The following is a 24,804-nucleotide window of genomic DNA, read 5'->3' as shown; positions in this document are numbered from 1 at the left end:
AGCAGACTGGAGTTCAAGTTCTGCTTTTATAAACAGAGGGATAGTAATTGGACGTTAAAGGGCCAAGGGAACAATTGTAATCCCGAAATAAGGCAGTGGGAATAGGATCCAAAGTCCATGTGATTCAGGTACCTGCTGAGGAGACACTGCATGAAACTATGCAAGGTGATACACACTACAGTATATTTGAGAGAAAATAAATTATTCTCATAAGTGGCGTCAGTCTGACTCTGGACGTGATCAATCTTAAATCAGAAAACAATTGCATTAGACCCCAGCCTCTTCAAGAGTGTTGTTCATTACTGGATTTGAAAGACAATGATCGATTCTTCTTCACTTCAATTAGCTTTCCCAAATAATAACCCTTGTGATAGTCAGTGCATTACGATAGGTTTTCAGAGATTCCTGATGGCCAGTAAATGAACAGCTAGACCTAATTCCCTCCATCTCCAAGGGTGAAACTGTAGAGTAGAATGAAGTCCCAGGTACTAGTTGAATGAGTCACTGACAAAATGAATAAGGAAATTAAATCTGAATCAGTAGACCAGATGCTGTGAAACTAAATATTACCTTTAGGTGCAGTAATAGTCTTTTTTTCTTGAAGACTACTGTTGTTTTTGACACAGTAATTAAGCTCAAATGCCCACACGGGTGTAGCCATGTGGAGCCTTTCACACACCTGTGACTTGGCCATCACATCCAGCCACCACTCTGGGGCTCTAGAAAAATAAAACATTGTCTTATTTAATGTTACAGTTGCAGTTTTGTTAGAGTGTATCTCGCACGTTTTTGCATTGCTCGGTACATTAGACATACTCCTGGTTGGAAACTTCAACTGTAGTATCTGTTTTGGTTTGTAAATCAATCTATGTGTCATCAGGATAGAAGTAGAATCCAAGTCCCCTATGGTGAATAATTTAACCTTGATTAGGAATGCAGGAAAGCAATTCCAAATATTAAATTATGTATCATTCAAATGTTTTCGATTAGGTTTTACTAATATATTATATAGGTATACCCCTATTGATAGAGGATGGGCTGATCTTGGTTTGAGAATATGTTGCTGTTCTGGAATCTGTTCAGAAAAGAACAAATGGACACATTCCAGGGCTGAAGGGAATGCCCTACACTGACAAGCTGAAGGAACTGGACCTTTCTATACTTAAACAGGGAAGCGCATTGCATTGTGCTAGTCAAATCAAGAACAAATCTCCAGTAGCATTGCTTAAATGTAAAAGGTGTTATCTTCAAAAGACAACACTGTATTTGAGCTTTTTTTAGTACAGTATTACGGTCAGCACAGTGACAGCACAGAAACAGAGAACAAAAGGCATTGAATTAAACTGCAGCATGTACGTGCTGGGAGCAGTGCATGCTGAATAGAAACCAATTAAATGAGTCTTTTAATTGTGGTATTTTCTGCTAGCCTCCTACATTTGATGTACGTAATGTCATGTTGCAAAAACCTAATTTTTTTTTGCTCCAAATCTATCTGTGTATTCACTTTACATGATAACAATTAGAATACGATAAAGGGAATTACGTCTGTCTTCATTTTCAAAGAACCATGTGCACATTTTAACATCATCCTGGAGTAATGAGAGATACAGAACTTCATAAAAGTATTCAAAATCTTCAAAACTCCTGATGAATAATGAAGTGAAACATGAATGAGACCCAAGTGGAAGTGCATTTAAAATCGAGAACAAAAGGCAATTCTTTTCCCAGAGGGTCTTGGGAGTTTGGAACAAAGCTGTCCAGCCATATTTGGTCCTTTCAAGAAATAGCTGGATAAGATTAATGGCTTAAATAACTACAACCAAAGGGGTCAGATGTCCTGAAATGTTTTCTTTAATCTTTCTTTTCTCTTCATTTTAGCACTTCTGATGTTCTTATGTAATCATCTCATCATTTCCTACTTTATTTTAAATACAGTACTGTATACACACTTAAGTGTGCACCAGAAAGGCATGTTACATTAAAAACTTTGCAATTCCTTAATTATTCATAAGCCACAAGTTGTAAAGAAAACAAAGAAACACTGATAGCATCTTCAAAGGTATGACATTATAAATGTGCAAAATCACCAGATGCCAGAACCACATTGAATTTTGCAACAAAAGAAAAAATCTCCAATAGCATTGCCAAAATATAAAAGGTCTTATCTTCAAAAGACAACTCTGTATTTTACTTTTTTTAGTATTGCGACCAGGACTGTAACAGCACAGGAAGTTGACTTTCTAGACTATGCTGAATTAAACTGCAGCATACTGTATACTTACAGGGAGCAGTGCATGCTGAATAGAAACCAATCAACTGATTGCTGTAATTTTGGCCATTTCTGCTATTGTCCTACATCTGATGTATGTAAAGCCCCTTGAAATGTTGCAAAAAAATATTTTTTCACAGTTTGCCCCAGATATCTCACTTTATATGACAACAATTAGAATGTGATGAAGGGAATTATTTCTGTCTCTGTTTTCACATTTTGACATCATCCCAGAGTATTGACTCCAGTTGTTCTGTACAATTCTTTACAAAGATTTTAAGTTAATTTTACTCCTGTCCCTTTAGATATTGTTTTTATATATTTATTATTATAATAATTTTAAAACAAATTACAAATAAATAAAGTAAAATAAGTAAAATAAATTACTATACCCTTAGCTATCATTATAGTCTGTTTACCATTTTATTGCTTCCTAACATTATCTAGACTATGTACCAGCAGCCATATCACCCTGCAACTCACAACTGGCAACCCACTGAAGTTCAGAAGGTGTGAGCCTGGTCAGTACCTGAATGGGAGTCCTCCTGGGAAAAACTAAGGTTGCTGCTGGAAGAGGTGTTAGAAGAGCCAGTAGGAGGTGCTCACCCTGTGGTCCATGTGGGTCCTAATACCCCAGTATAGTGATGAGGACACTATACTCTAAAAAGGTGCCATTCTCTGGACGAGATGTTAAGCTGAGGTCCTGAATCTCTATGGTCGTTAAAAATCCCAGAGCATTTGTTGAAAAGAGCACGGGTATAACCCTGCTGTCCTAGCCAAGTTTCCCATGGCATCCTAATAATCCCTATTTATGAATTGGCTTCATTACTCTGTTGTCATACCCACTTAAAACTTGATGTGTGGTGAGCGTTCTGGTACACTATGGCTGCTGTCGCATCATCCAGGTGGGACTGCACATAGGTGGTGGAGGGGAGTCCCCCATTACCTGTAAAGCACTTTGAGTGGAGTGTTCAGAAAAGCTCTATATACTGTAAGTGTAAGCTTATTATTATTAAATGATGTGTCAACATAAACACCTGTCTTTTTCAGAAGCAGCCTCTTCAAGCTCAATATTTCCTATTTTATCCCATTTTTTTTAGTAATTGCATGATTGCATGTATAACTCTGCACTTGACTGCATGAAACACCATTTGCCAAGTATTTCTTGAGCCGTGAATTTTATCTTAATCTTTCTTAACTTTATTTTCTGCTTCTACAGTTTGCTAATTCTCCTATTTATTATTTACAAACTTGATTAGTTTACTAACAGTCAGAATGCAGATCGTTGATCTACAGTACATAAGGAAGAGCATTGGTCCTAGTACAGATACTTGTGGTACTCCACCAATTACCTCACCCCAGTTTTAGCATTCACCCATAATCTGTACATTCTACAAGCTTTCTGAAAATCTAAGTACATTGTATTGTGTGCTCTATGCATGTTCATTACAGTTGTTGCTTGTTCAAAGAACTCTAATATGTTGGTTAGAAAGACCTACCATTAAAACAATGAATCCTCCTTCCACACAGGTTATTCTACTGTTACAAATATATGATCTTATTGTATTGGAACCAGTAGCTTTACTTACAGTAATCTTAAATACTGCATAACAATTATTTTTAAGAGAATAGTTTGGTTTGAAATCATCTGAGCCATATTAACTAACTACAATAGGGGGCAAACAATTGAAGGCAGCTATTGAGCTAAATTGGAAAGTGGGAGAGTGGAAAAAGTAGTTAAGCCAGTATTCATGAAAGCAGGCAAAAGAAATTCTGAAAAGCCTGTACACTCTGGATAAATGCTCCCAAGCACTCTGATAATCACACCACGTGCTTACAGTGGCAACAATAACCCAGGCGGCAGGAAATGAATGTGTCAAGACAGTTTCTCAGTATCTGAGAAGAACAGACAATGCTCTGCTGGATCACCAGTGGTTTATCTAAATATAGGAGAGCCTGGGTGACTCGGACAGTTGCCTTGTAACAGTTTATTGGGCATTGGAAGTCTTGGGACTGTCGGAGACATGACAGAGAACTGGATTGCTAAAGTTATTTTCTTTCTGACTTTTTATGCTAGTCTGAGTCTGGCGATTGAAGGTAAGATCATATTTCTTTCAATCTGGATTATTTCCCAGTTGTTTGAGAGAAGTGGAATTATTTCTGAAAATGCTGTCTGAATACCAGGGATTTTATGATGTTTATGTGTATTACAAAAGCATTGTTTTGAGTGTTTATGGAACATCGCTCAAAGAGTCTCAGGAGACACCTGAGTGTCTCAGATCAGATTCAAAATGTGACTGCCGAATCTTTACACACTTCTTTACTACTTTCTAAATTATAAGGAGGAGCATGAGCTGGATGGTAAATTTTATTTAACAAATAAAATGGCAATGATATATATTAACAATGTGATTGGACCTGTCCTGAATTTTCTAAATCATTACTTTGTAATTTCTTGTTAAAATGAGGATCAATGTATTAATTTTAAAGCTTTAACACAATTTGGCACTATAAAAGCTCCACAGTAAAATTACAATGGCAATTATTACTTTTCTCAACAAAATTACATTAAATACTTGCATCTTAATAAGAGAAACGTGAATTATCATATTATATTAGCACATATATTAACTCAGCAATGTCCAGATATTTATATTTACAAAATATTTATCATTGATATCAATTACATATGTCTAGATATTTATATATATGGCAAAACAGGATTGTGTTTCAATTTAAAAAAAGTAAATATTTGTTCTGTAAGTGGTGTTTAATCAAATGATGTATCTTTCATTGATTAATAAGTATTATTTTAAATCTTGGTTACTGTAAAACTTTGTGATTTTTAAAAAAATATTTTTCCAATAAGACTTTGACTCACCTTTTTTTTCTAAAAAATACTAAAATGTATTGACTCTTATTTGATCCAGTTTCCATACAGACACTGGAATTAACACAGAACTATAATTTGTATGTCATACTATCAAGTAGTGTGATTTACAGTACAGATGATGAGAAAAAAATTGTGCTGCAAACACAATGGAGTCATGGAATATATTTATCATTGTGCAGGAGTAAAATGTTCACCAAGAAGTGGAAAACAGAGGCTTAGTGCAACCTTTTTCTGACTATACAAACGTTTGCTACAATTTAATTGCACTTATTAATTCACCTATTTTCTAACCACTTCATCCAGTTCAGGATCATGGGGGAGCCAGAGCCTATTCCAGCAAGCAATGGGCACAAAGCAGGGTACACCTGGGTGGGATGCCAGTCCATCACAGGGTACACACAGACACATACTGTACATGCACACCAGGATCAATTTCCCCAGAACCCAATTAACCAACCAATATGTTTTTGGGCTGTGGGAGCACCTGGGGGAAACCGAAGTGAACATGGGGAGAACACACAATCTCCAGGAAACCCCTGCAAACACAGTGGGAACAAACTCACACAGATAGCGCCCCACATCTGGAATTGAACCCTAATTTCATTTCTCATTTGGTAAAATATTTTTCACATTAGATGTCTGACTTATTGTTTTTTTTTCCTTGTTAAGGAAACACATTTAATATAGTGGTCCCTCACTCCTCCTCAGTTTCAGTGCATTTTCAACATTATATCATGAAAGATTGAATTGCTTTTCTTAGAATTTTAACAAAAAACTAACTTTTCAGACAGACAATGAAATAATAAGTTACGTCAATGTTATATATTGTGAAGGCCTAACTGAAAATGTGATACAAAAACAATTTAAAGCATCTAATTTGTGGAAATTTGATTCTATTCATTGCTTTGGTTCTGAAGTGAAGACATTAGTAAAATGTGAGAAACTAATTTTCAAGAATATCCAACATTCATTGTGAGGGGCTTACACATTACTATTATGTTTGTTTATTATGATTGTAGTACTAGTTCAAGTTTGTTTCTTTTTTAATTTTTAATCTTCTATTTTATTATTTTATTTTGGCTTTAGAAATCTGATATGGTCCTTGCATTGAGGACAAATAACCTTTTTTAAAAAATAGTGAAAAATATACGGTACCTAATTCCACACTTTTGAGAGATTTGGATCTAAGCACACTGGCTGAAGTGAATATTGATTACTTACAGTACAAACAAAAAAGGGAAAGAGGAGTATAGTTTAATGAGAGGAAAAGATTTGAATATAACGTAAAAAGATAACATAATAAGGATATGATATTTAGCTTTTTAGTAGCCAATTTCTAAAAAGTGTGTGTAACATGTATAAACTATAATTGTCTGGAATTTCCAGGAAAGATTTGATTACCTTTTATGTGAAGGTGTTGATTTCTATGTACAGTAAGAATATGTAGCTGGGATGATGAGATAACAGATAAATTTCAACTAGGGCTCTCATGGACCTCCCAACTTAAAGATTGTCAAAGGGGCCCAGCTCTGTAACATGTTGAATTGGGCCCATATGCCAGGTAGAGTCTCTGTGGGATGTACAGTAGCTAACCTGAAATATATTCACCTTGCAACACAACACATCATTGTTTTAAAGTCCCTGACCCTGGATGAAGTTGAGTCCCCAGTCTCCAGCTCCTGGGCTTTCCAGTCACTTCTGGCATTTGGTATAACTGGCTATAAAAGTAGACTTAAAATAATAATAAATCAGTAGTGATGTTGTGTTGAAAGCCTGAAAATGAACATGTTAGGAGTATCTATAATGGGGACCCCTGGTTGTTACTACTGGGAGATGTGTGGAAAGAATAATGATATATAACATAATTAACTCTGAAGAGCAGCAGTAATGAAAAGTATCTGAGTAGATCTGCTGTGGAGAAGGAGAAACTTCTGATTTGTTACTAAGTAGTGTGAGTGACAGAAATGCACTAAAAAGATGCTGTGTTACTTTCTTTGCTAGAAAAAGAGCAATAAAAAACTTAAGACTACAAGAACATTCAACTATGTTAACTTCCATTCTTCTTAAACATTTCTGTTTTATATCTGCACCTTCAAGCCCCATCCTACACAGGCAGCTTAGATGACCAAGTAAGATAAGTGTGAAACGACTTTGCTTCATGCAAAACTGAAAGCTTTACCACCGTGTCTCCTGGTCCAAAATGTCAGTTAGGTGTGAGCTAAGGAAAAAACTAACCACAACCATGCCTTTACTTTCAGTCTAAAGTATGCAAGATTACACTTCTCTGAAAGCTGTAGTCACTTCTTAGAAAATAAAGAGCACTGTGTCAGTACATTAACACACCAGAAAATGTGGAATTTTCATAGCACTGTATCAGTAAAGCACTGATTCTTGGGCCCTAACTCCAAGCAATCTGTGTGTGTTTTTCAAGCATGGAGCAGAAAATGAAAGAATTTCTCAAAACATTTTTACTTCCTACATACTGTACCACATTTTGTCTATTTAGTATTTCTTTAATTATGACTGACGTAAGCATTTTTCTTGGGTAAACTGTGTGATGTGATATTGCTGATTTTGTTCTTTTACCATTTCTGAAGAATTTTTCTTCTGCCATTTTCTTTTTTTTACTAGAGATATCATAACACTGCTAATTAAAAAAATATATCAGAAAAAAACATACCTTTGTGGGTAATTTTGTTTTGTCCGCATTCAGAGAATAGCTCTTGTCTGTGCTTCCGACTGCTAGGTTTAACTCAGATACGAGGATTTTTAATGAAGAGGAGTTTCACAGCAGTGTGTTTACTGAATGGGTGAGAGAGGAATCATACTGTAGATCTTAACCTTCAGAAAGCCTTGTTTGGTCGTCTCTAATAAAAGCTGCAAGTGTAACAACCACCAGATGGATAGGATGGCCTGAATGTTGGCCTCTCTTTTGTGATCTTTCTTGCGTTTTTCTATCCAGCCACAAAGTGCCTAAACACCCCAGTAATCAGAATTTCCAGCCCTCTGTGAATTTGGCCCTTTCACAGGCACTTCTGGAGAGCTCAGCAGTGTTTAGGTCAGTGTGCTTGGTGAAGGCAGACACTGATTGAAGCTTGCTTGATGGAGGCACACAATTCGTGCTAGTTGCACTAGCGTATAGTTCGCTATTAGATGGGAATTGGGAGTAAGAACCGGCAGTGAGAGTGCCAACTGAGATGTTGCAGTTAATTGTCCTGGAGCATGATGGCTCCAGTCTGAACTATGACAGACACTCCTCCTTTTCTAATGGGCACTGCAGCTTCATGTTGCATAAAGGCTTGACCACAGCAGCAATCTATATTTCTCCACAAGGGCACCAGTGTTCAATCCAAGGAATGATCCCTGAATCCCTGCTGTATTCTTGCCTACATGTGGGCAACACACACACAAACACTTGCTGTGTGTCACTGTTCCACCAGACTCATGAAAGCAGCTGCCCTTGATCGGTGCAACAGGGCTCAGTGCACTGAGCGAGGTTACGTTACCCCTTGAAACTTAAATGGCGTAGAACTCTGCTACTGCTGAGAAGGCGGTCTTTATGCATAGTGAAGTTATATGCGTGAGCAGGATGTGGTGTTGCACATGCATAGAGCCAAGGATTGACAGGGACAGAATGGAGTTGTAGTTTGTCACATCTGTATAGCAATACTTACTCCTGTTGCAGCCTGAGCATCATCAAAATGCTTGTGTTTGGTGAAGGCTGCTCATAATGTGGCTCAGTTTGACAATTCTTCCTGTGCATCTTCTTTACCTTACAGCAGGATGTGATATTGACACCAGCTCCATGTAAGGGGGAGCAGAACTGTGGACACATTCACTGTCTAAAACTGGAATTGCCCCATTTTCCATCCATCTTTATATGGCAGTCCAAGTCGTAATAATGAGTTACTCTTTAACCTAAATTTTCCCATTTGCAAAATTAAAAATTCACACCACTTACTGTACATCACTGTTAGCAAGTTTAATTAACTTCAATTTATTCCATACGTGGATTACTTTAAAGCTGGAAGGCTAACTCTTAACAGAAGTTGAGTACTATTTAACTATTTTCCTTGTAAATGTGTATACAAGGAAAAAACACAATGCATTGCCATGCATTACATACAGGTAAATCCCTTAATTTAAAAAATACAGTATGAATCGGGTGCAGCAAGCAATTTATCCATCCTTCTTCCAATTTTATAAGGATGCTTATTCCAGTTCAGGTGACAGGGGAGTTAGAGTCTATCCTTGGCAGCAAGTAATGTGATTCACAGGTACTGGCCAGGGAGATGATAATATGTATTTTTATAGGTAATAACCATTGTGGAATGGTTAAATAGATAACCATTCAAATCCCATCAAAATAATGACATTAATATTTAAAGAAAAATCCCCCATATTATGATTCAAATATATATATTATTTTGTGTTATTATACCATAAAATACTGTACCAGCACCAGCTCCTGTACTGCAGAAAGAAAGAGGAAAGGCAGAGAAGTGCCTCTGACCTGCCCGCCTATCCGAACTGTATGTTTTAAGAGACACTGTTTGCTCCATAGTGTTTTACAAGAGAGTTTGTGCTTATTGCACCACTCTGCACTGACCTCTCTCGCTTAAGTCACTGTTTTGCTGAGATCCCAACAACTCTCGGTAGAGCTCTGTCAACTGTACTGTACACCATTTGGAGAATCCAGGTCAAAGGCTAATTAGATGACCCAGTTCGAACCTATGATATCAGTTAAACTTAGGTTCAGCCAGTTGTGGTTACAAGTCTCCTCCTTTACATGATTCTGAGTGATGTTTTACACGTTCCTCATGATGTGATCTAAGGTAGATGTGGTTAAAAATTAAAAACTCTTTACTAGTGTAAGGCTTAAATATTTTTATTTTATTTTATTTATTTAACCAGGAATGAACCCTTGAGATACAGTATACAGATGGATACAGCTGATGATAATAAAAGCATGTAAGATACAGTGCATTTAATGAAACAAATATATTAAGGGTGTACAATTTTAAACATCATTCTGAATGTAATGCATTTTACAGACACAACTCTACTCTGATCTGAAGATACAAGAAAATAAAAGATTTAAAATAGACAGAATGACAATGTCTTACATGCAGTAGAACCCCCAAAATAAATCTTCCTGTTGTAGTTCTTCTCAACCATCCTAAACCAATAGGGGATGGTTATAATCAGTATAATCAGACCAGCTACATTGTAGATAGCTTTAGATTTGCCAGGGACGTACAAGACTTAGCCATGGATGTGAAAGCCTTTGAAGGTATCTGAGCTTCCAATGTGAATGTCCCCGTGTGAAAAACATCTCCTAATCTTTGTACAACAACCCAAATCTAATTCAGCATTTATGTAGCAAATGCTGAATATATCATTCCTATTTTAATACTCTAAAACACTAAGGCCAAGATGCTTTTTCTGAGTTCTGCATTCTACAGAGCCAAACAATGACGTATCATAAAATTTAGGCTCCCGGATACAAAATCAGGATTTTGTTTTAGTAGGACTCATTGTAAAACCACTCCGTTCTTTTTGTGATTCTTCCTTTAAAGGTTAGAGCGCTTTTCATTTAGACAGATTCCACTGACATACAGTAAATTCTGTACCATCAACTTACATATAACGTTTGGCTTTTCAGGTAAGCATGAAGAGAGCTGGTGGTTGCTTGTTAATAAGGAATGTGCTACAGTATGTTTAATACTGTATTGTAGTGAATGGATTTTGTAACTTCGCTACTAGAAAATGTCAGTTTACACTTCAAGCATACACTTTGTGAGATTTAGGATCTAATAAGTAACAAAAGGTAAAATACTCCATGAAGTTACTCTTATACCACTAACTGATGTGTTCATTTAACTCAAGGAATTTGTCACCATTACAAAGAAAAAAATACAAATAACTGTTTCACTTTTTTAACTAATTCAGTTCTCTGAAATCTGATAATTAGCTCTAACTGTGGTTTTTCACTTAGGTTTAGAAAGTGCCTGAGCAACTTTAATGTTCTTAAGAGTTGAATTTCATACCTTGCTTGTGATGTGTCAGCATTCAGCAAGCTTAAGCAATTTGCTATTAGTGCAGAGTACAAGATCAAAAGAAAAGAATTAAACTGCTGTTAAATTTCAAAAGTCCTCGTTTCCTTTCACATTAGTCTTTTGTTAATAGGCAGATTGATTCTAATTTATTAAGAGAATATATATCGAAGTCCCACAAACTCAAACTGTAGCCTGGATCCTATTTAGTAATATCATTCAATTTATCTATTTTATATAAATCTCAAGGTTTGGCATAATAAAAAGTATGACTTCAGATTTTACCTAAAACCCTCTGATGTAGAGAAATATTTTCTCCTTTTTACTTTATCTCTCCACTGAGATGACAAAATGAAAGTACAATTTTATTGTTGTACAGAACAGTGTTGTGAACAGTGGTGACCAGGCCTTAATTTTTTCTCCTTTATTATACTCAGGAAATCTTAGGGATATCTTGCATATTTGCAGTGATCTGTCTTGGAGCAGAGTCTCCTAAGAATTAAGGATTCTTTATTAGCTGCAGTCACAGGAGCTTTTTCTCATTAAGAATCATTATTTTCATTTTTTGGCAGCACAAGCTCCAATACTGAAGAACGATAATGCAACAGCTGTCAAAAATTATGTGAAAGTATAAACTGAACAAGATAAACATATACACAGTTGAAAAATGAAAGGTCAGATGAGAAACAGGAGGTAAATACACTTTGAAAATTAAAATATACAGCAGGAAGGCTAGTAATCATACCAATTCAACAAATTATCTGTTTTAAATGTATCTTCTGTACTCTTAATGTAGACCACATCCTTTTGAAGGGAACTAATGTTTCTCTCACAGTGTCCAGTATGATGTCAGCCCACTTTCCTCTGTCCACTCTGCTCCTCTCCACAAGCAAACACATTTCTTGTACTCGTGATCTTTTGGGTTGGACTCTGGCTCCCTGATACACTGTATCAGACTAAGTGGACATTGAAGATGGAGGATTCCATTTTTTCAGCATCAGATAGAAAGAGCAAGGACTGTAACTAGAGAATTTTACACAGAAAAAAGATCCATTTTGACGTTTTTGACATGACAACACACAGACCAAAACAATACCAAGATCAGTTATAGAACTGAACCTCACCACCAACAACACTGAAATCACCAACATTTCTAATCTGTTGCTGGCTGTCATAACCACAGACCTACAGTATCACAGTTCAGCTTTTAAAAGATTCTTCTGTAACCTTATCTAGATATCAGGCAAGCATAATCTTGCTATTATTGCTATAGGTTTCTTTCAGAGTGCACCAATCTATACCATGTAGATTTACAATTCATTCATCCATCCATTTTCTAAACGCTTCATCCAATACAAGGTCGGGGAGAGCCTGTAAGCAGCCTGGCAAGCAAACATGCTTAAGATAGGAAACACCCTGGACGGGACACCAGACCATTGCAGGGCACACACAGACGGACACAAATACTTACACTCACACCAGGACTAATTCTCATACAAGTTAACATACTGGTATGTCTCTGGACTGTGGGAGGAAACCAGAGCACCCGGAAGAAACATGGGGAGGACAAACAAACTCCACACAGATAGTGGCAACACCGTGCCACTGCGCTATCTGGATCTACCATTTGGTAGCTTCAATTAACAATTAGCTTTCTGCCTCACCAATGACAGCAGGCTAGGTAAAACACATGCAAAGCTTTAAGAAAAGTGACCAAAGTTCTCATATGACAGTTTTTTTAAAGAAGCTGGGTATCCTCTTTATCCACTACCACAAGGTGGCTCTGTACATTGTTCCATACTTCTACAACCATCTGTGTAATGATGTGCCTCCTGTTCTGGGTTTTAAAGACACTTCTTCATAGTGTCCACTGTTGACTTCTGCTTTGTGTTTCACTATGGACTCTGAAGAAGTCTATTGGATTGACTTTATTAACGTGTTCAAAAACTTTGAAAAACACATTTACTTCAATCAGCCATACTAAAACCGGTGTTATATCTATAATCTTTCTAATAGAAAGTTTTAAAAAACAAAACAAGAATTAATCTCACAAGAGACATCAGCAGTGCTCAGGAAGTTTATTTTTCTGTGGTTGAATCTATTATGAGAGTTAAATACAAGTTTGCTTGTTAATTTAATAGGATCACAGAGCAAAGAATCCCATAAGAATGAAAACAAACATAAACTTTAAAAAGGTCAGATGATATGAATACATGTTTAACATACTGTACAGTTCGTAATTTCAGTCAACTGCTGACACCATCTTTGTGTGACCTCATTAAATTATTATTGTGTTTTCTGATATATTTATGAGGAGCTATTAAGTGATATCTTTATGGTCTTCAAAATCTTCTATGTTGTCAGCTTCAGGTGTGAGCTAATGTGAGGTGAGAAAAATGGAGATAAAAGGACGGAAAGTGAAAGCACATTCAGAAGAGATGACGGAAGTTTTACATACAAAGTCACTTATGTGTGGAACAGTTTACTACTATAATGCTATACCAGGATTCTCTCAAGAGCAAAACACACCTACTTGAAACTGTGGGATGCTTTACAGTAACTGCCTGATTTGCCGCCTCCATTTTTCACTAATAAATATTTGTTTTTCACCATAGGAAATGGAATTATGTAGTGGTTGCTACTAAATAAAACACAGTTATAAACTGGTGTCCAACATCACAATCTCTTCAGTTTCATTTTGATTTACCAGTGTTTATTAATTCTTTTTTTACATATTGTCTTAAGAGGCTGTTTTAATCCTGGAGAACGGTGGAATTTTATTTTCATTCTTGATGCATAGTTTCAAAATATTTTTAAGAAATGTCACATAAAATTTAATTAAAAATGTCTATATAATGAGTTGTGGTTGCAAGGTGCTAAATTTGTCAAGTCGTATTTACTGTTAATCTGATTCAAACTTCCCACACACTTTCTGAAACCCAGGTTGAGTGTTTCAGAGCTCTAAAACCAGAACATAAAAGGGCAAAATACAAGCACTGGCAAGCAAATGAGACAGATCTACACATTTGGAAGGCTTGTGATTTTTTGAGTATAGAACTGCAAAGTTATTAAAACAACATTTAAAATGTCATAGAAGAGTGAAATGTTTACGGTACATTGATTTAAGTTTCTGTCTAATCTTATACTGCATTGTCTTGAAAAATTACACCTGACCTTAACACAAAATTGTTATCAGGTAAAAATGGAATAAAATAAAAATTGAAGAACTTGTGGCACAATTTATTTTATTGTTGCTGTGCATGATAAATAATTCATTAATTTTATACTATACTTATATTACACTTGTGGGAGTCCAAAATTAGACACTCAGCCATGTTGTTGAAGGATGGCTTCTTTAAAGAAAAAGACTAAATAGGCTGATTTGTCCTCTCATTTGTAACCTTTCTAAAGCTCATACTGTCTATACATACTTATAGCCTATAGAAAAAATGCTAACACTGAACTTGTCAGTCAAAAGAAGAAATAAAATGTTATTAGTTTGCTTTTTTCTCCTGACATTATTGTGATGTCCATATCAGCCTGTTTGCAATGGGCCAGTGACATGTCTCATCCTTCATTTACTTCTCTGATCTTTCGCCCAGTCTTACAGTATCTCCACGGTAATCTGTGGTCAGGACCAGACTGAGCACCATAGGTCATAGAATGTCAATGCACCAGTGGTTCTCAGTTCTTATCTTAGCGTAATCCTGTGCCTGCTGGTTTTTGCTACAACTGAGCCCTCAATCACCAGTGTTAATTTGCACTTGTTACTTGTCTTTTTGGTGGTTAAGATATCTTTCTGCATTCAGCCCTGGATTCAATTCCTGTTGTGCTGTCTCCATGAAGCTTGCTTGTTCTCCATGTGTATATGTGGGTTTCCTCCAGGTGCTCCAGTTTCCTCTTATAGTCCTTAAACATACTTGGGTTTTGGATAAATTGGCCAGAGTATGTGTGTGAGGAAGTATGTGTTTGTCCAGGAAGTATCCTGCCTTGCTCCCATTGCTTGCTGGGATGCATCCCTGCAACACTGTATGAAGCAGTTAGAAAATGGGTGGTTCACTTCAGAAGACTGAACTTCTTGCAGTCTCTCCTCAATGAACTATTTAAGAAATTTCTCTTATTTCTGACAAAACATTAGGTAATCAATTGATTCTGAACAGTCAGTTGGGAATGACAGTTCCCACAGTGAGTCTGTTTTTTTCTTCTCTTAAAATCCGAATGTTAAAAATTCAGTTAGCACAATTTAGCATGCCCTTAAACCGTCCATTTCTAATTACCTGGAACAATTTCATTTTGACCACTTAATCAGGTGATTTACTTAACTAAGGAGGTTAGATATCTTTTTAAATGAAATTTCCCATACTTCCTATCCTTTTAGGACCACAGGTACAGTAACTATTTTAGACTTCAATTAACCAATTAACTTACTATGTTAATCTTAACTTTGATCAATCTCACTTATGTATTATTATTCTATATAAATTACTGATTCAAGTATGATGAAAGACTCTGTATCTTGAAACCTCGGAACTAGACTGTGGAATACACTTCATGTACAGCGAAAGATAAACAAATCATATGATTTTGAGATGCACTAATGTTCATTGGAATAAAACAGAGACTAAGTCAAAATGTATTTTAATGAAGCTTTTGCTTTTGTTCGAAGGAAAGGTGGATCCTTCAGAATGCACTGTACAATGCTTCTTAACTAATTATCTGTACTAAGAACTAAATGATACTCCTTTAATTTTTCATCTAATTCGTAACCTTTTTAAGTACATCTGATCAGTAACAATCGCATGTTTATGTGTATTTACTATCTTAATGTCACTATTTATTAACATGCATGAAATTTTCTGTTTTTAATGTTTTACTAACATGTGTTATCATGCCTAACTCTCATTCCTATTTTAGAAAGTGATTCTAAAGTCACTGGAACAACGCCACTGTCAACGCACATAACATCGACTAAACCTTTGGGAGTAATGGGTAATTCATTATCATGCTCATTTGTAAAAACTTTAAAAAACGTCAGTTTTAATGCTTCTCTGTTTGATGTGTTAGAAAGACATTAACAAAGCAAGAAACAGACTGTGTGGACTGGTACAGAAACCCTGTATTTAAATTAATTTGAAATACGGAAATAAGAACATACATTTGAATACCATTCCAAATTAATTAAATCAAATTAGGGAATAGAACTATTCTGGAGCAAGCACGCTTGTTCTGCATGAGAGTTCAGTCCAAAAGTATTTGGACTACTAAGTTAAATTTTTTATTTTTGCTTTACAATCAGGGAATTTGAAGATTTATATGAGTGATATAATAACATAAAATAACTTAATGTAGTTTATTTTGGGGCAATTTCCCTCATACATTTGATTATATTAAAAGAAATATATAATGGGTATGAAATATACTTTTGTTAAACCCAGTGATTTCCAGTAATCATAAATACTGGGATGTATTGGCTTTTGATACATTTCAGTGTAAAAGTCAGTATTTTATTCCGTATGGCTTTGAGGCAATAACAGCATAATTGTAAGTCTGTGGCCAACTGAACACACCCAGCTCTTTGTGCAACAATTTGAGATGCTTTGCCAGGCTTCAGTGTCAATAAATAATATCACTTATCCTTCTGCAGAGGATTCTGTTGAAGGATGTAATATTAACACATAAATATTCAAAGAATAGAGTGAAATAGAGTGAATCTGCAAAAAATATAAATATGGCTATTTATGGAGTATATGATGTCAATTTATGTCAATTCATCATGGCTATAGTCAATATGATGTCAATTGATTGTGGTGATCTACCTTGTAAAAACACTGTAAGATTAATCAAAGAAGGGTGGGGTCACTGTAAAGCTCTGACAATATATTACTTTACAATAATAATATTTGGCACAAAGTGTTGTAATTAATAGCATGATACAAAACAATATGTAAAATGCTTAAACAACAGTAATAAAATGTTAAAAACATCAAGCCAACTTATCTCCATCAATGATATATCTAAAGTTTATATGTTTTTAAAGTTGATATGTTATTAATTTTGTTTTATTTACACAGAACACAGAAGTGAGATTGTTGAACTGGACAGGAGTGTTGATCTAATGTGCACAAACCAGACCTGGAACAACATGATGTTTGTTGTCTGGAAGAAAAAGAAAGGAGGGAAAGAGGAATGTAATATAGCAAAGAGTACCAGTGAGCCAGAAGTTAATTCCTGTAAGGATGGAAAAAGGATACAAAACAGACAGAATGGAACATATCTGCACATCCCTCATTTTCAGTACAAGGATGAAGGGATTTACTACTGTGAGGTAGTTTATAAGGGAGGCTTGCACGCTTCACAGATCAACGTGTCTGCTAGAGGTAAGAAAAATCTCTCTAATCGACGGATTTTAATAAAGTGTCTCCACAAATTGTAGGTTTTACTGTGACATTATGATGGAATGGAATACTTAGAAATGATTTGAAAGTTTTTGTTTTCTAAAAAATAAGACTGTTCCTCACAGATCAGATTCCAGTTGTTTATGAACATACTTATCATCATTACAACCATCTCCATCACATTTCAGTATGCAGAGATAAAGTATTCTGGAACTAAAACTCACGCATCCCACTGCAGTGCTTTCTGCACCTGCTTTGGAAAGCCTGAAACATGACATTAAGCTGACATATTTAAATGCATTTCAAGGCGTAAGAAAGTTCTGTTCTTCTTGAAGGCAGTTCCACTGTGGTATGTACAGTAGTTATGTTGAACAGCCCTCAGAGTTCAACAGCTCAATAGGATTCTGGAAACTCCAGTGGTCAGTTAGAAAGACTGAACTTTTCAATTTTCATTTCACATTACACAAGTGAATTGTAAGTATAATTTATTATGTTTTAAAAGCAACTTTCCACAAGAATGAAATGTATAAGATATTGTGAGAAAGCAGTTAGTCCAGATAAAATGGAGATTCCTGTATGAGCTTTCTGTGTTGCTCATTTGATGAGTCTGCAATCTGGAGGTCAGAAGGCAGACACTGTGCATGCTACTAGGCTGAGGGAGAAGGACTAAGCAGGTACCTAAAGGACTAAGAGTTTTTGAGAGCGTTCAGTCAGTAGCTTATAGAGGAACTTAGGTTTTTGTTTGGTGTTTGTTTGGTTTGTGATGTCTTTTTTTGTTCCCTGCACTGTAAACAGAATAGCTGTGGTTTTAACCTTACAGCTATTACAACTATATGTGTGTCTATTGTCCTTGACCATATGATCTAAAGATCCTGTTACAACAAGCCCAGTAGGCTGTCACAATATATTCATCTTTAGAAGATATATTCAGAATATCCAGATGTGAACATTTCCTGGAGTAAGTTTTGAATTGACAGCTATCTTGCCTCTCTTCCTCAAGTTCCACCGAAGATAAATTTGGTGTATGACATCACCCAGAAGATGGCCACTTGTACAGCAGCGAACAGTAAACCAGCTGCCAACATTTCCTGGATTGGAGTGTCAAACTGGACCGAGAAAACCACCCAGAACCCAGATCACACGTACACTGTGGAGAGCTCGGCCAGCATCCCTGACAACACATCCCTGCAGAATGTGTCCTGTGTAGTTGAGCACCCAGTTTGGAAGGAGGGTGTACATAAGACCATCGGACTACTTCTTGAAAGTATGTTACATGCTACTAAAAACTTTACAGTGAAGAGAATTGCTTAGTCTGTCATTAGAAGTAGGTAAAAAGGGGAGAGATGACTTTTGATAGTAATAATAATTTAATTTGTAACTTAACTGAGAGCACTGCAGTAAAGTCTCAAGTGTTTCCATTCACCAATTCTATGCTCTCTATCAATGTCACTTTTAAGATTCTGACTTTATTATTTTCAGACAAATCTGCTCACAAATAAACATTTTGCAGCTTCTTTAATTGATCTTTTTCTACAAAAAAACAACAATTTGTTTCTGTGTTAATTTACAGATATTCACTTAAAATATTGAATTGTTTGATGGTGCAGTAATTCAAATTACAATTTATTTTCTTTTAGATTTCTCTTCTTTCCCTCTCACGTGGACGATCATTTCTGTAAGCTTATCTGGATTTGTAGTTCTCATTCTTGTAGCGTCCTTCTTTATAAGAAAACATCTAAGCAAAATCAGGTGTGTAATATTGGCCTTTTGTTCTACATCTGTCTTCTGGTTTATTAAATAATACTAATATTGCTACTAAGTGTAATAAAGATACTGCGTACAGCAGAACAAGACCATACTGTTACAGGGTATTTCTGATAGTTTTGTAGTTCACTGTAGGCAGCAGGATCAATTCAAGAGTATTACTAGACATGGGTGTCTGTTCTGTTTCAAAACGCTTGTGTTTTGTGAAAGTGTTAGTCTAATAATCTGATTATGTTTCTAAGCACTAGGTAATGGTCAAACCTAATATTATCTAGAACTATTATATTTCTATTATCTAGAATTAAACACTATGTTTGCAGGTTGTTATGGAAAAAAGTAAAGCTGCTATTAGGCGACACTGACTCCATAACTTTAATTAATTATCTCTGAAGGGGTCTTAAGAATGTAAGAATTTGACATTAAAAGGGTATTTCTATATACAGTATAGGGAAAAAACAAAATTAAAGGAAGGGAACAACTGTGATGGGGAAGAACATTCCCTTTAACAAATCATATCGTGGTTATCATGAGGTACAATAGATGGTTAAGCTCTTGCAGATGGCTGTTTCTTGGCTGTTTTCCCCACTGTTTCTTCTGTTTTTTCACAAGTCACTGAAGGATCAGATGTGATCATCTGCACTTGTCAGTAAACCTTACCTTACCTCTTTCTGAAGTGTGTGACACTGGATCTCAATTTGTTCAACGCTTTATAATAAAGAGTGGAAACAATTACCCACAAAATGCACTGCCTGCTAGTTTCTATTCTACATTTGCTAGTACAGTAATTGCAATCAAATTAAATATTGTGTGTTCCTTAGAAATTGCTGCAAATCCAGCATTCCTGCACCACCTCCAGCCAACAGAAAACAGGTGAGTAAAATGTCAGCTAATTCCACATGGATAGTTGCATTGTCCTATAATCTTGTCTCCTTCCCCTTTCAGGAGATGGGAACATTTGGAATTAGCAGGCAAAATTTTTTTATATTGTGTTATTGCTCAGCAGAGATAAAGTAACAAGCAATTTAGAGCAGATGTCTGCGAGTGACCTCCTGTATGAACAATTCTTCCAGTTTAAGAAGGAAAGCTGCAATGAGAGAATCAATTTCATGAAAGAATCTGCTCACATTCAAGCAGTCTGCTATATCTTATACACACAATGAGGAATATTAATTATCCTGTTTCCTTTGGCCGGTTGGAAGAAACAGACTGTAGGACAAAGGCTGTGTCACTCAAGTCCTGCAGCTTTTGAAATGAAAAATAACTCAGAGGAATAAAGACTAAACTGGTTCAGTTCAGTAGATAATTAGATAATCGTAAGTAGCTTTGGTTGATTGAGGATCAGCAGACACCACAGCTTCCTAGTACTGAAGATCAACAGCCTAGATGTTAAAGTCCATATGGCCATATGATCACGGGTTTCCTATATTGAGTTTTATCAGTCATCTTTCCATTTCAGTAAGAATAAAATCCAGCAGAGGCACATCACCTTTTTGATAGAATGAATAAACAAAATGCAAGGAGAGGTTTCTAAACTCATATTCAAAAGATGAGTTCCCCATTATCAAGGACTGGTAGTGACAGTAGCTTGCAGATTGAAGATGAGTGTAGGCAGGTGATGTCATTATGTAATTAACACTTTTTTTAACAGACATCTCCTTATAACAAGTGATATCTCACAGTCTAAATTTTGTATAATGTGTAGAATATTAAAAATTCCCCTAAATTTGTCATCTACCCTACATACCAACTGCCACTGAGAAAAAAAAAACAATTATTGCACTAAGTGTGTATCTTCGATTCAGCTCAAGCTTATCAGAAAGGTGAGATATTTGCAAGTTAACGGTCTCCCTAAAAAACAACTTGAGCAAATCTTGTCCAGTTGAAGTGCCAACATAAATTATTTCTGATATTTTTGCAAGCATGCATTTCCTCAGTTACAAATGCTTTAAGCAAAACATTGTGTCTTAGTCTGTGGTTTCAAAGAAGTCTCATTTCTTTAAAACATTGCATAAGAGGGTATAGTAATGAGGTCTGTATGAGGATGACACACTTTTTTATAAACATTAATACAAAAGATACTGTTTAGGTTTTTCATGGGATGATAACTTAGCCTAATGATTTTCTACCTCTCTTTTTTTATTTTATTTTTACCTATACCTATACCTTTATTTTTCTGTGACTGTTTTTAAAATACCAGCTCCAGTCCTGAAAGACCTTTGCATTTAGTACATTAAATATAAAGAACATTACAGTTCAGGTGAAAAACACCTAGGAAACAAATAGTCTCTTATCACTGTGGTGGTTACCAGACATTAAACTTGCGTTGAATGATAAAAAGACATTCACAGATATGTAAATTGGTGTTTTATTACTTTGCAAAAGGACAATTAAGCTTTACAAAAAATAATTTATGCAATCATAATATCTAATTTTTGATGTTAGGAATTTGGAAAAATATGTGTTTGGAGTGAGAAAATGGTTGTTGGATAGTAAGCAGAGTAGAGACAGCTATTGTTCCGTTTCAGTGCTGCTTCTCAAAAAGACCACAGGGTTTCATTGGTCAATGTCTTTTAAGATTTTGTATAGTTTAATCAAGTTCCAATTAGCCTTCTGTGTTCAAGACTTAAAAAAAATACAATTAATTCAGCTCCACAAAGTAAGACATTTCATTATCGCAGAGAATGTGTCATGTTAATGAACTCTGGACTGATTCCAGGCATTAAGTCTTTTCTATAACGTGGAGACCAAAACATCTGAAGTAAGTGTTACATCAGACTGTCAGATTTGTTTATTTAGAATGGTTTAGCCGCTAATAATGGATGGAACAACTCCTCAAGTCAATGACAATAAACAGGTCCATTCCAGATAGATTTCCTGTGAAGGATGTTATGATGATATACAGTAACAAGCGAAATGTGCATAAATTCTTTCGGATTTATGACCAAAATCTTTTTCTAGGGTGTGTCTTCCTGTAAATGACAGGAAATTTACCACCAAATGAATCTGAAAAAGAAGTGTTATTCTGTAAATGGCTTCATCTCGCAGCTGCTACAGTATTCTCAAAAATGCTTCTTTGTTACAACATAACCAGAAACCTACCTTGGGTGCGTGTTCAAGCTGTGTCTGTTAAAACATACTGTACATGTGAAAAAAACCTGAACATTTATTATCTTTTTTCATCTCTTGTCCGTGCAGGATGTGGAAGAACTCGAGCCGTATGCAAGCTACGTCGAACGGGTGAACTCTATCTACAACTCATCAGCTGAGCTGTGCAATGCATAGACTTGTAACTGATGCAACCCAGCAGCCATCTTCATACAAAACCTCGAGCTGAGAGCTGTTCCTCAGAATGGAATCAGAGAAAGAAATATAAAACAGAATTTGTAGGAGACGCTTGGTGACAGTAAGCTGCTGTTCTCAATGGAGGAATCCTCCGACTTGCACAAAAAAAATGAATTAATTTTTTCTTTACACTATAGCCATGAAACTAAAATGTCCATTTCAATTCTCAGCATTGGCTGTAACAGTGAAGTTGAAAATTGTGTACAGAAGCCATTATGCATGTGTTTTTACTGCAACAGCATTCACACCTGTTAACTCAATTCAGACCTGAATGGGAATAGTTAGACCCAAAAATGGGAGAACACTTTACTCTGTATTCACTTTCAATGAATGAGGTATTAAAAATTGAGGTTTTTATTTATTCATCACCTATATCATAAGGATACACAATATTACCCTGTTTCAAAACTTCAATATTGTTCAGTATCAGACATACCTCCTGATTCTATAATACAGTCCTATGTGTGCCAGCTGAAATTTAGCAAACTGTCAATATCTGACTTTAGGTCCTTAGTAATATATGGGCAATCCATTCCCTTTCTTTAGGCATCCCCACAGGAACATATTAAATTGGCTCACAGGACTTTAGTGGCAGAACAAAACTGGGCAGAAAGAGTTCAAGTAGGAAGCTACAGTACAGTACGTCAGCATGCACAGGAAAAAGTAAAGGTCTATTCCATGCTGAAAAGAGAAGAAAAGAAACACTGTTGACACCCGATGAAGGCTGCACTGTGAAAACGTGTTTTTTTTCTTCTGGGCAGAAAGATATTAGGATGTCACAAATTTCAAAAGTCGCAATAAAAACTTCACTGAATGCTACAGAATTGCATGTCTGGAAACACATTGTCCACAATGAGCACTTGTTTTTTCACCCTGTATGACAACATCACGAATATGTACTGCTTTGGGATCTCTTTAAACCATTTACAGTAGGTCTTTAAAGAACAAACGTCTGAATCCTTATAACTGTCAGATGAATACAAATTAAATAACGATGGATTTAAATAGTCCACAGAACACATGTGCCTATATGTAACATTTCACTCCTCAGTTTACTCTACACAGTGATGTATAGTGACCAAACAAGGTCTTGTAAATATTTTTTTAGAATATTATGATCTTTCACCCGCCTTGGGGAGCTCTTTACTTTCCAGCAGTTTAGGAAATAGTACATAGCTGAGACAGAACTGCTCTGTGAGATTCACATTGTTATAGCATCCAGGTGAAACAGGTGACAGCTCTTGGTCCAGCAACCGTAGGGGTTTGATTGGCTGGATTGACTGACATTACAGCAGGTTGCTTGGAAATCCAAATACGTGTAACAGCAAAAACCAAATCTTTGATTTTGGTTATCCTCAAATGGTAGTAATTCTTCTAGAGCAGGTCGAACTGTACAAAATTAAAACAGAAAATGTGTTTATGTGGCACACAAGCCTTAAAAATATTTTTCCATGGTGTTTTAGGGCAACAGTCTACTTTGGTTCTGTTTTGTAACTAAAGTACATGTCCAGAATTCAGGATCTGTGTCTTGCATTTCCTGTAACACATGATTATTTAAACCTTGTGTATAAAACAGTCTCATCCTTTTCTGTTTAATGTGTGTTATTGATGCAAGTCCCATATGTTATTCATATTGAGAAGAGTTCCATTTAGAAGTGTGAATGGCAGTGGACAGAGTGTGCCCTGTTAACCTTATTGTACTGTTTCTTTTCTTCTTGTGTTATTCTTTTTAAATGGACAGTCTTGGGGAAGTGTGCAATCTGAATGCTTTTCTCTAAAAAGAGACATTTCTGCATTTAAAAGTGAACTTTGAAAATAATGTTGGTTGTCATTTTTCCAATTTCATGTTACCTATCATGGGAGAAGATGTAAATGGTGTTAATATAAATTATCAACATACTATTGTGTCTGTACTTTAACATTAAAAGTTAAATGATGAATTCAGCCTTGAGCAGAACCTATTTTAATTACTGCTATTCAATGGAAGTTATTAACTGCTGTTTGGGAGGGATAACAATGACAAGGTCATCTCACACAGCTGTTCCTAATCACCATCGTTACAGAAATTAGCAATAGTATATACAG

The 24,804-nt window shown here is 35.8% G+C and overlaps 1 protein-coding gene across 2 annotated transcripts; it reads left to right on the top strand.

The window, feature by feature from the left end:
- Positions 1–4,180: 4,180 nt before the first annotated feature.
- LOC148836269 (cell surface glycoprotein CD200 receptor 1-like) lies at positions 4,181–24,576 on the top strand. 2 transcript variants are annotated; one of them, XM_088914317.1, is made up of 7 exons: positions 4,181–4,366; positions 16,133–16,207; positions 17,290–17,595; positions 18,614–18,877; positions 19,251–19,362; positions 20,196–20,247; positions 22,573–24,576. In XM_088914317.1, the coding sequence occupies exons 1-7, from the start codon at positions 4,294–4,296 to the stop codon at positions 22,657–22,659; spliced, it is 969 nt and encodes a 322-aa protein (XP_088770443.1). In that variant the 5' UTR covers positions 4,181–4,293; the 3' UTR covers positions 22,660–24,576. The 2 variants fall into 2 exon arrangements, with proteins under 2 accessions (XP_088770443.1, XP_088770444.1); XM_088914318.1 differs by lacking the exon at positions 16,133–16,207.
- The last annotated feature ends 228 nt before the right edge of the window (positions 24,577–24,804 follow it).

Source organism: Atractosteus spatula, chromosome 4, assembly GCF_055471065.1.
Source record: "Atractosteus spatula isolate fAtrSpa1 chromosome 4, fAtrSpa1.hap1, whole genome shotgun sequence".
NCBI classification, from domain to species: Eukaryota; Metazoa; Chordata; class Actinopteri; order Semionotiformes; family Lepisosteidae; genus Atractosteus; species Atractosteus spatula.
Note: the sequence above shows the minus strand (reverse complement) of the source record. Positions and strands in the feature narration are given on the sequence as shown.

Bases quoted from the DNA above. Each gene is read 5' to 3' on its own strand.
- LOC148836269 (XM_088914317.1), top strand. From the start codon at position 4,294: ATGACAGAGAACTGGATTGCTAAAGTTATTTTCTTTCTGACTTTTTAT. The intron at 16,208-17,289 runs GTAATTCATTAT...TTATTTACACAG, and splicing joins TAAACCTTTGGGAGTAATGG to AACACAGAAGTGAGATTGTT. The intron at 20,248-22,572 runs GTGAGTAAAATG...TTGTCCGTGCAG, and splicing joins CTCCAGCCAACAGAAAACAG to GATGTGGAAGAACTCGAGCC.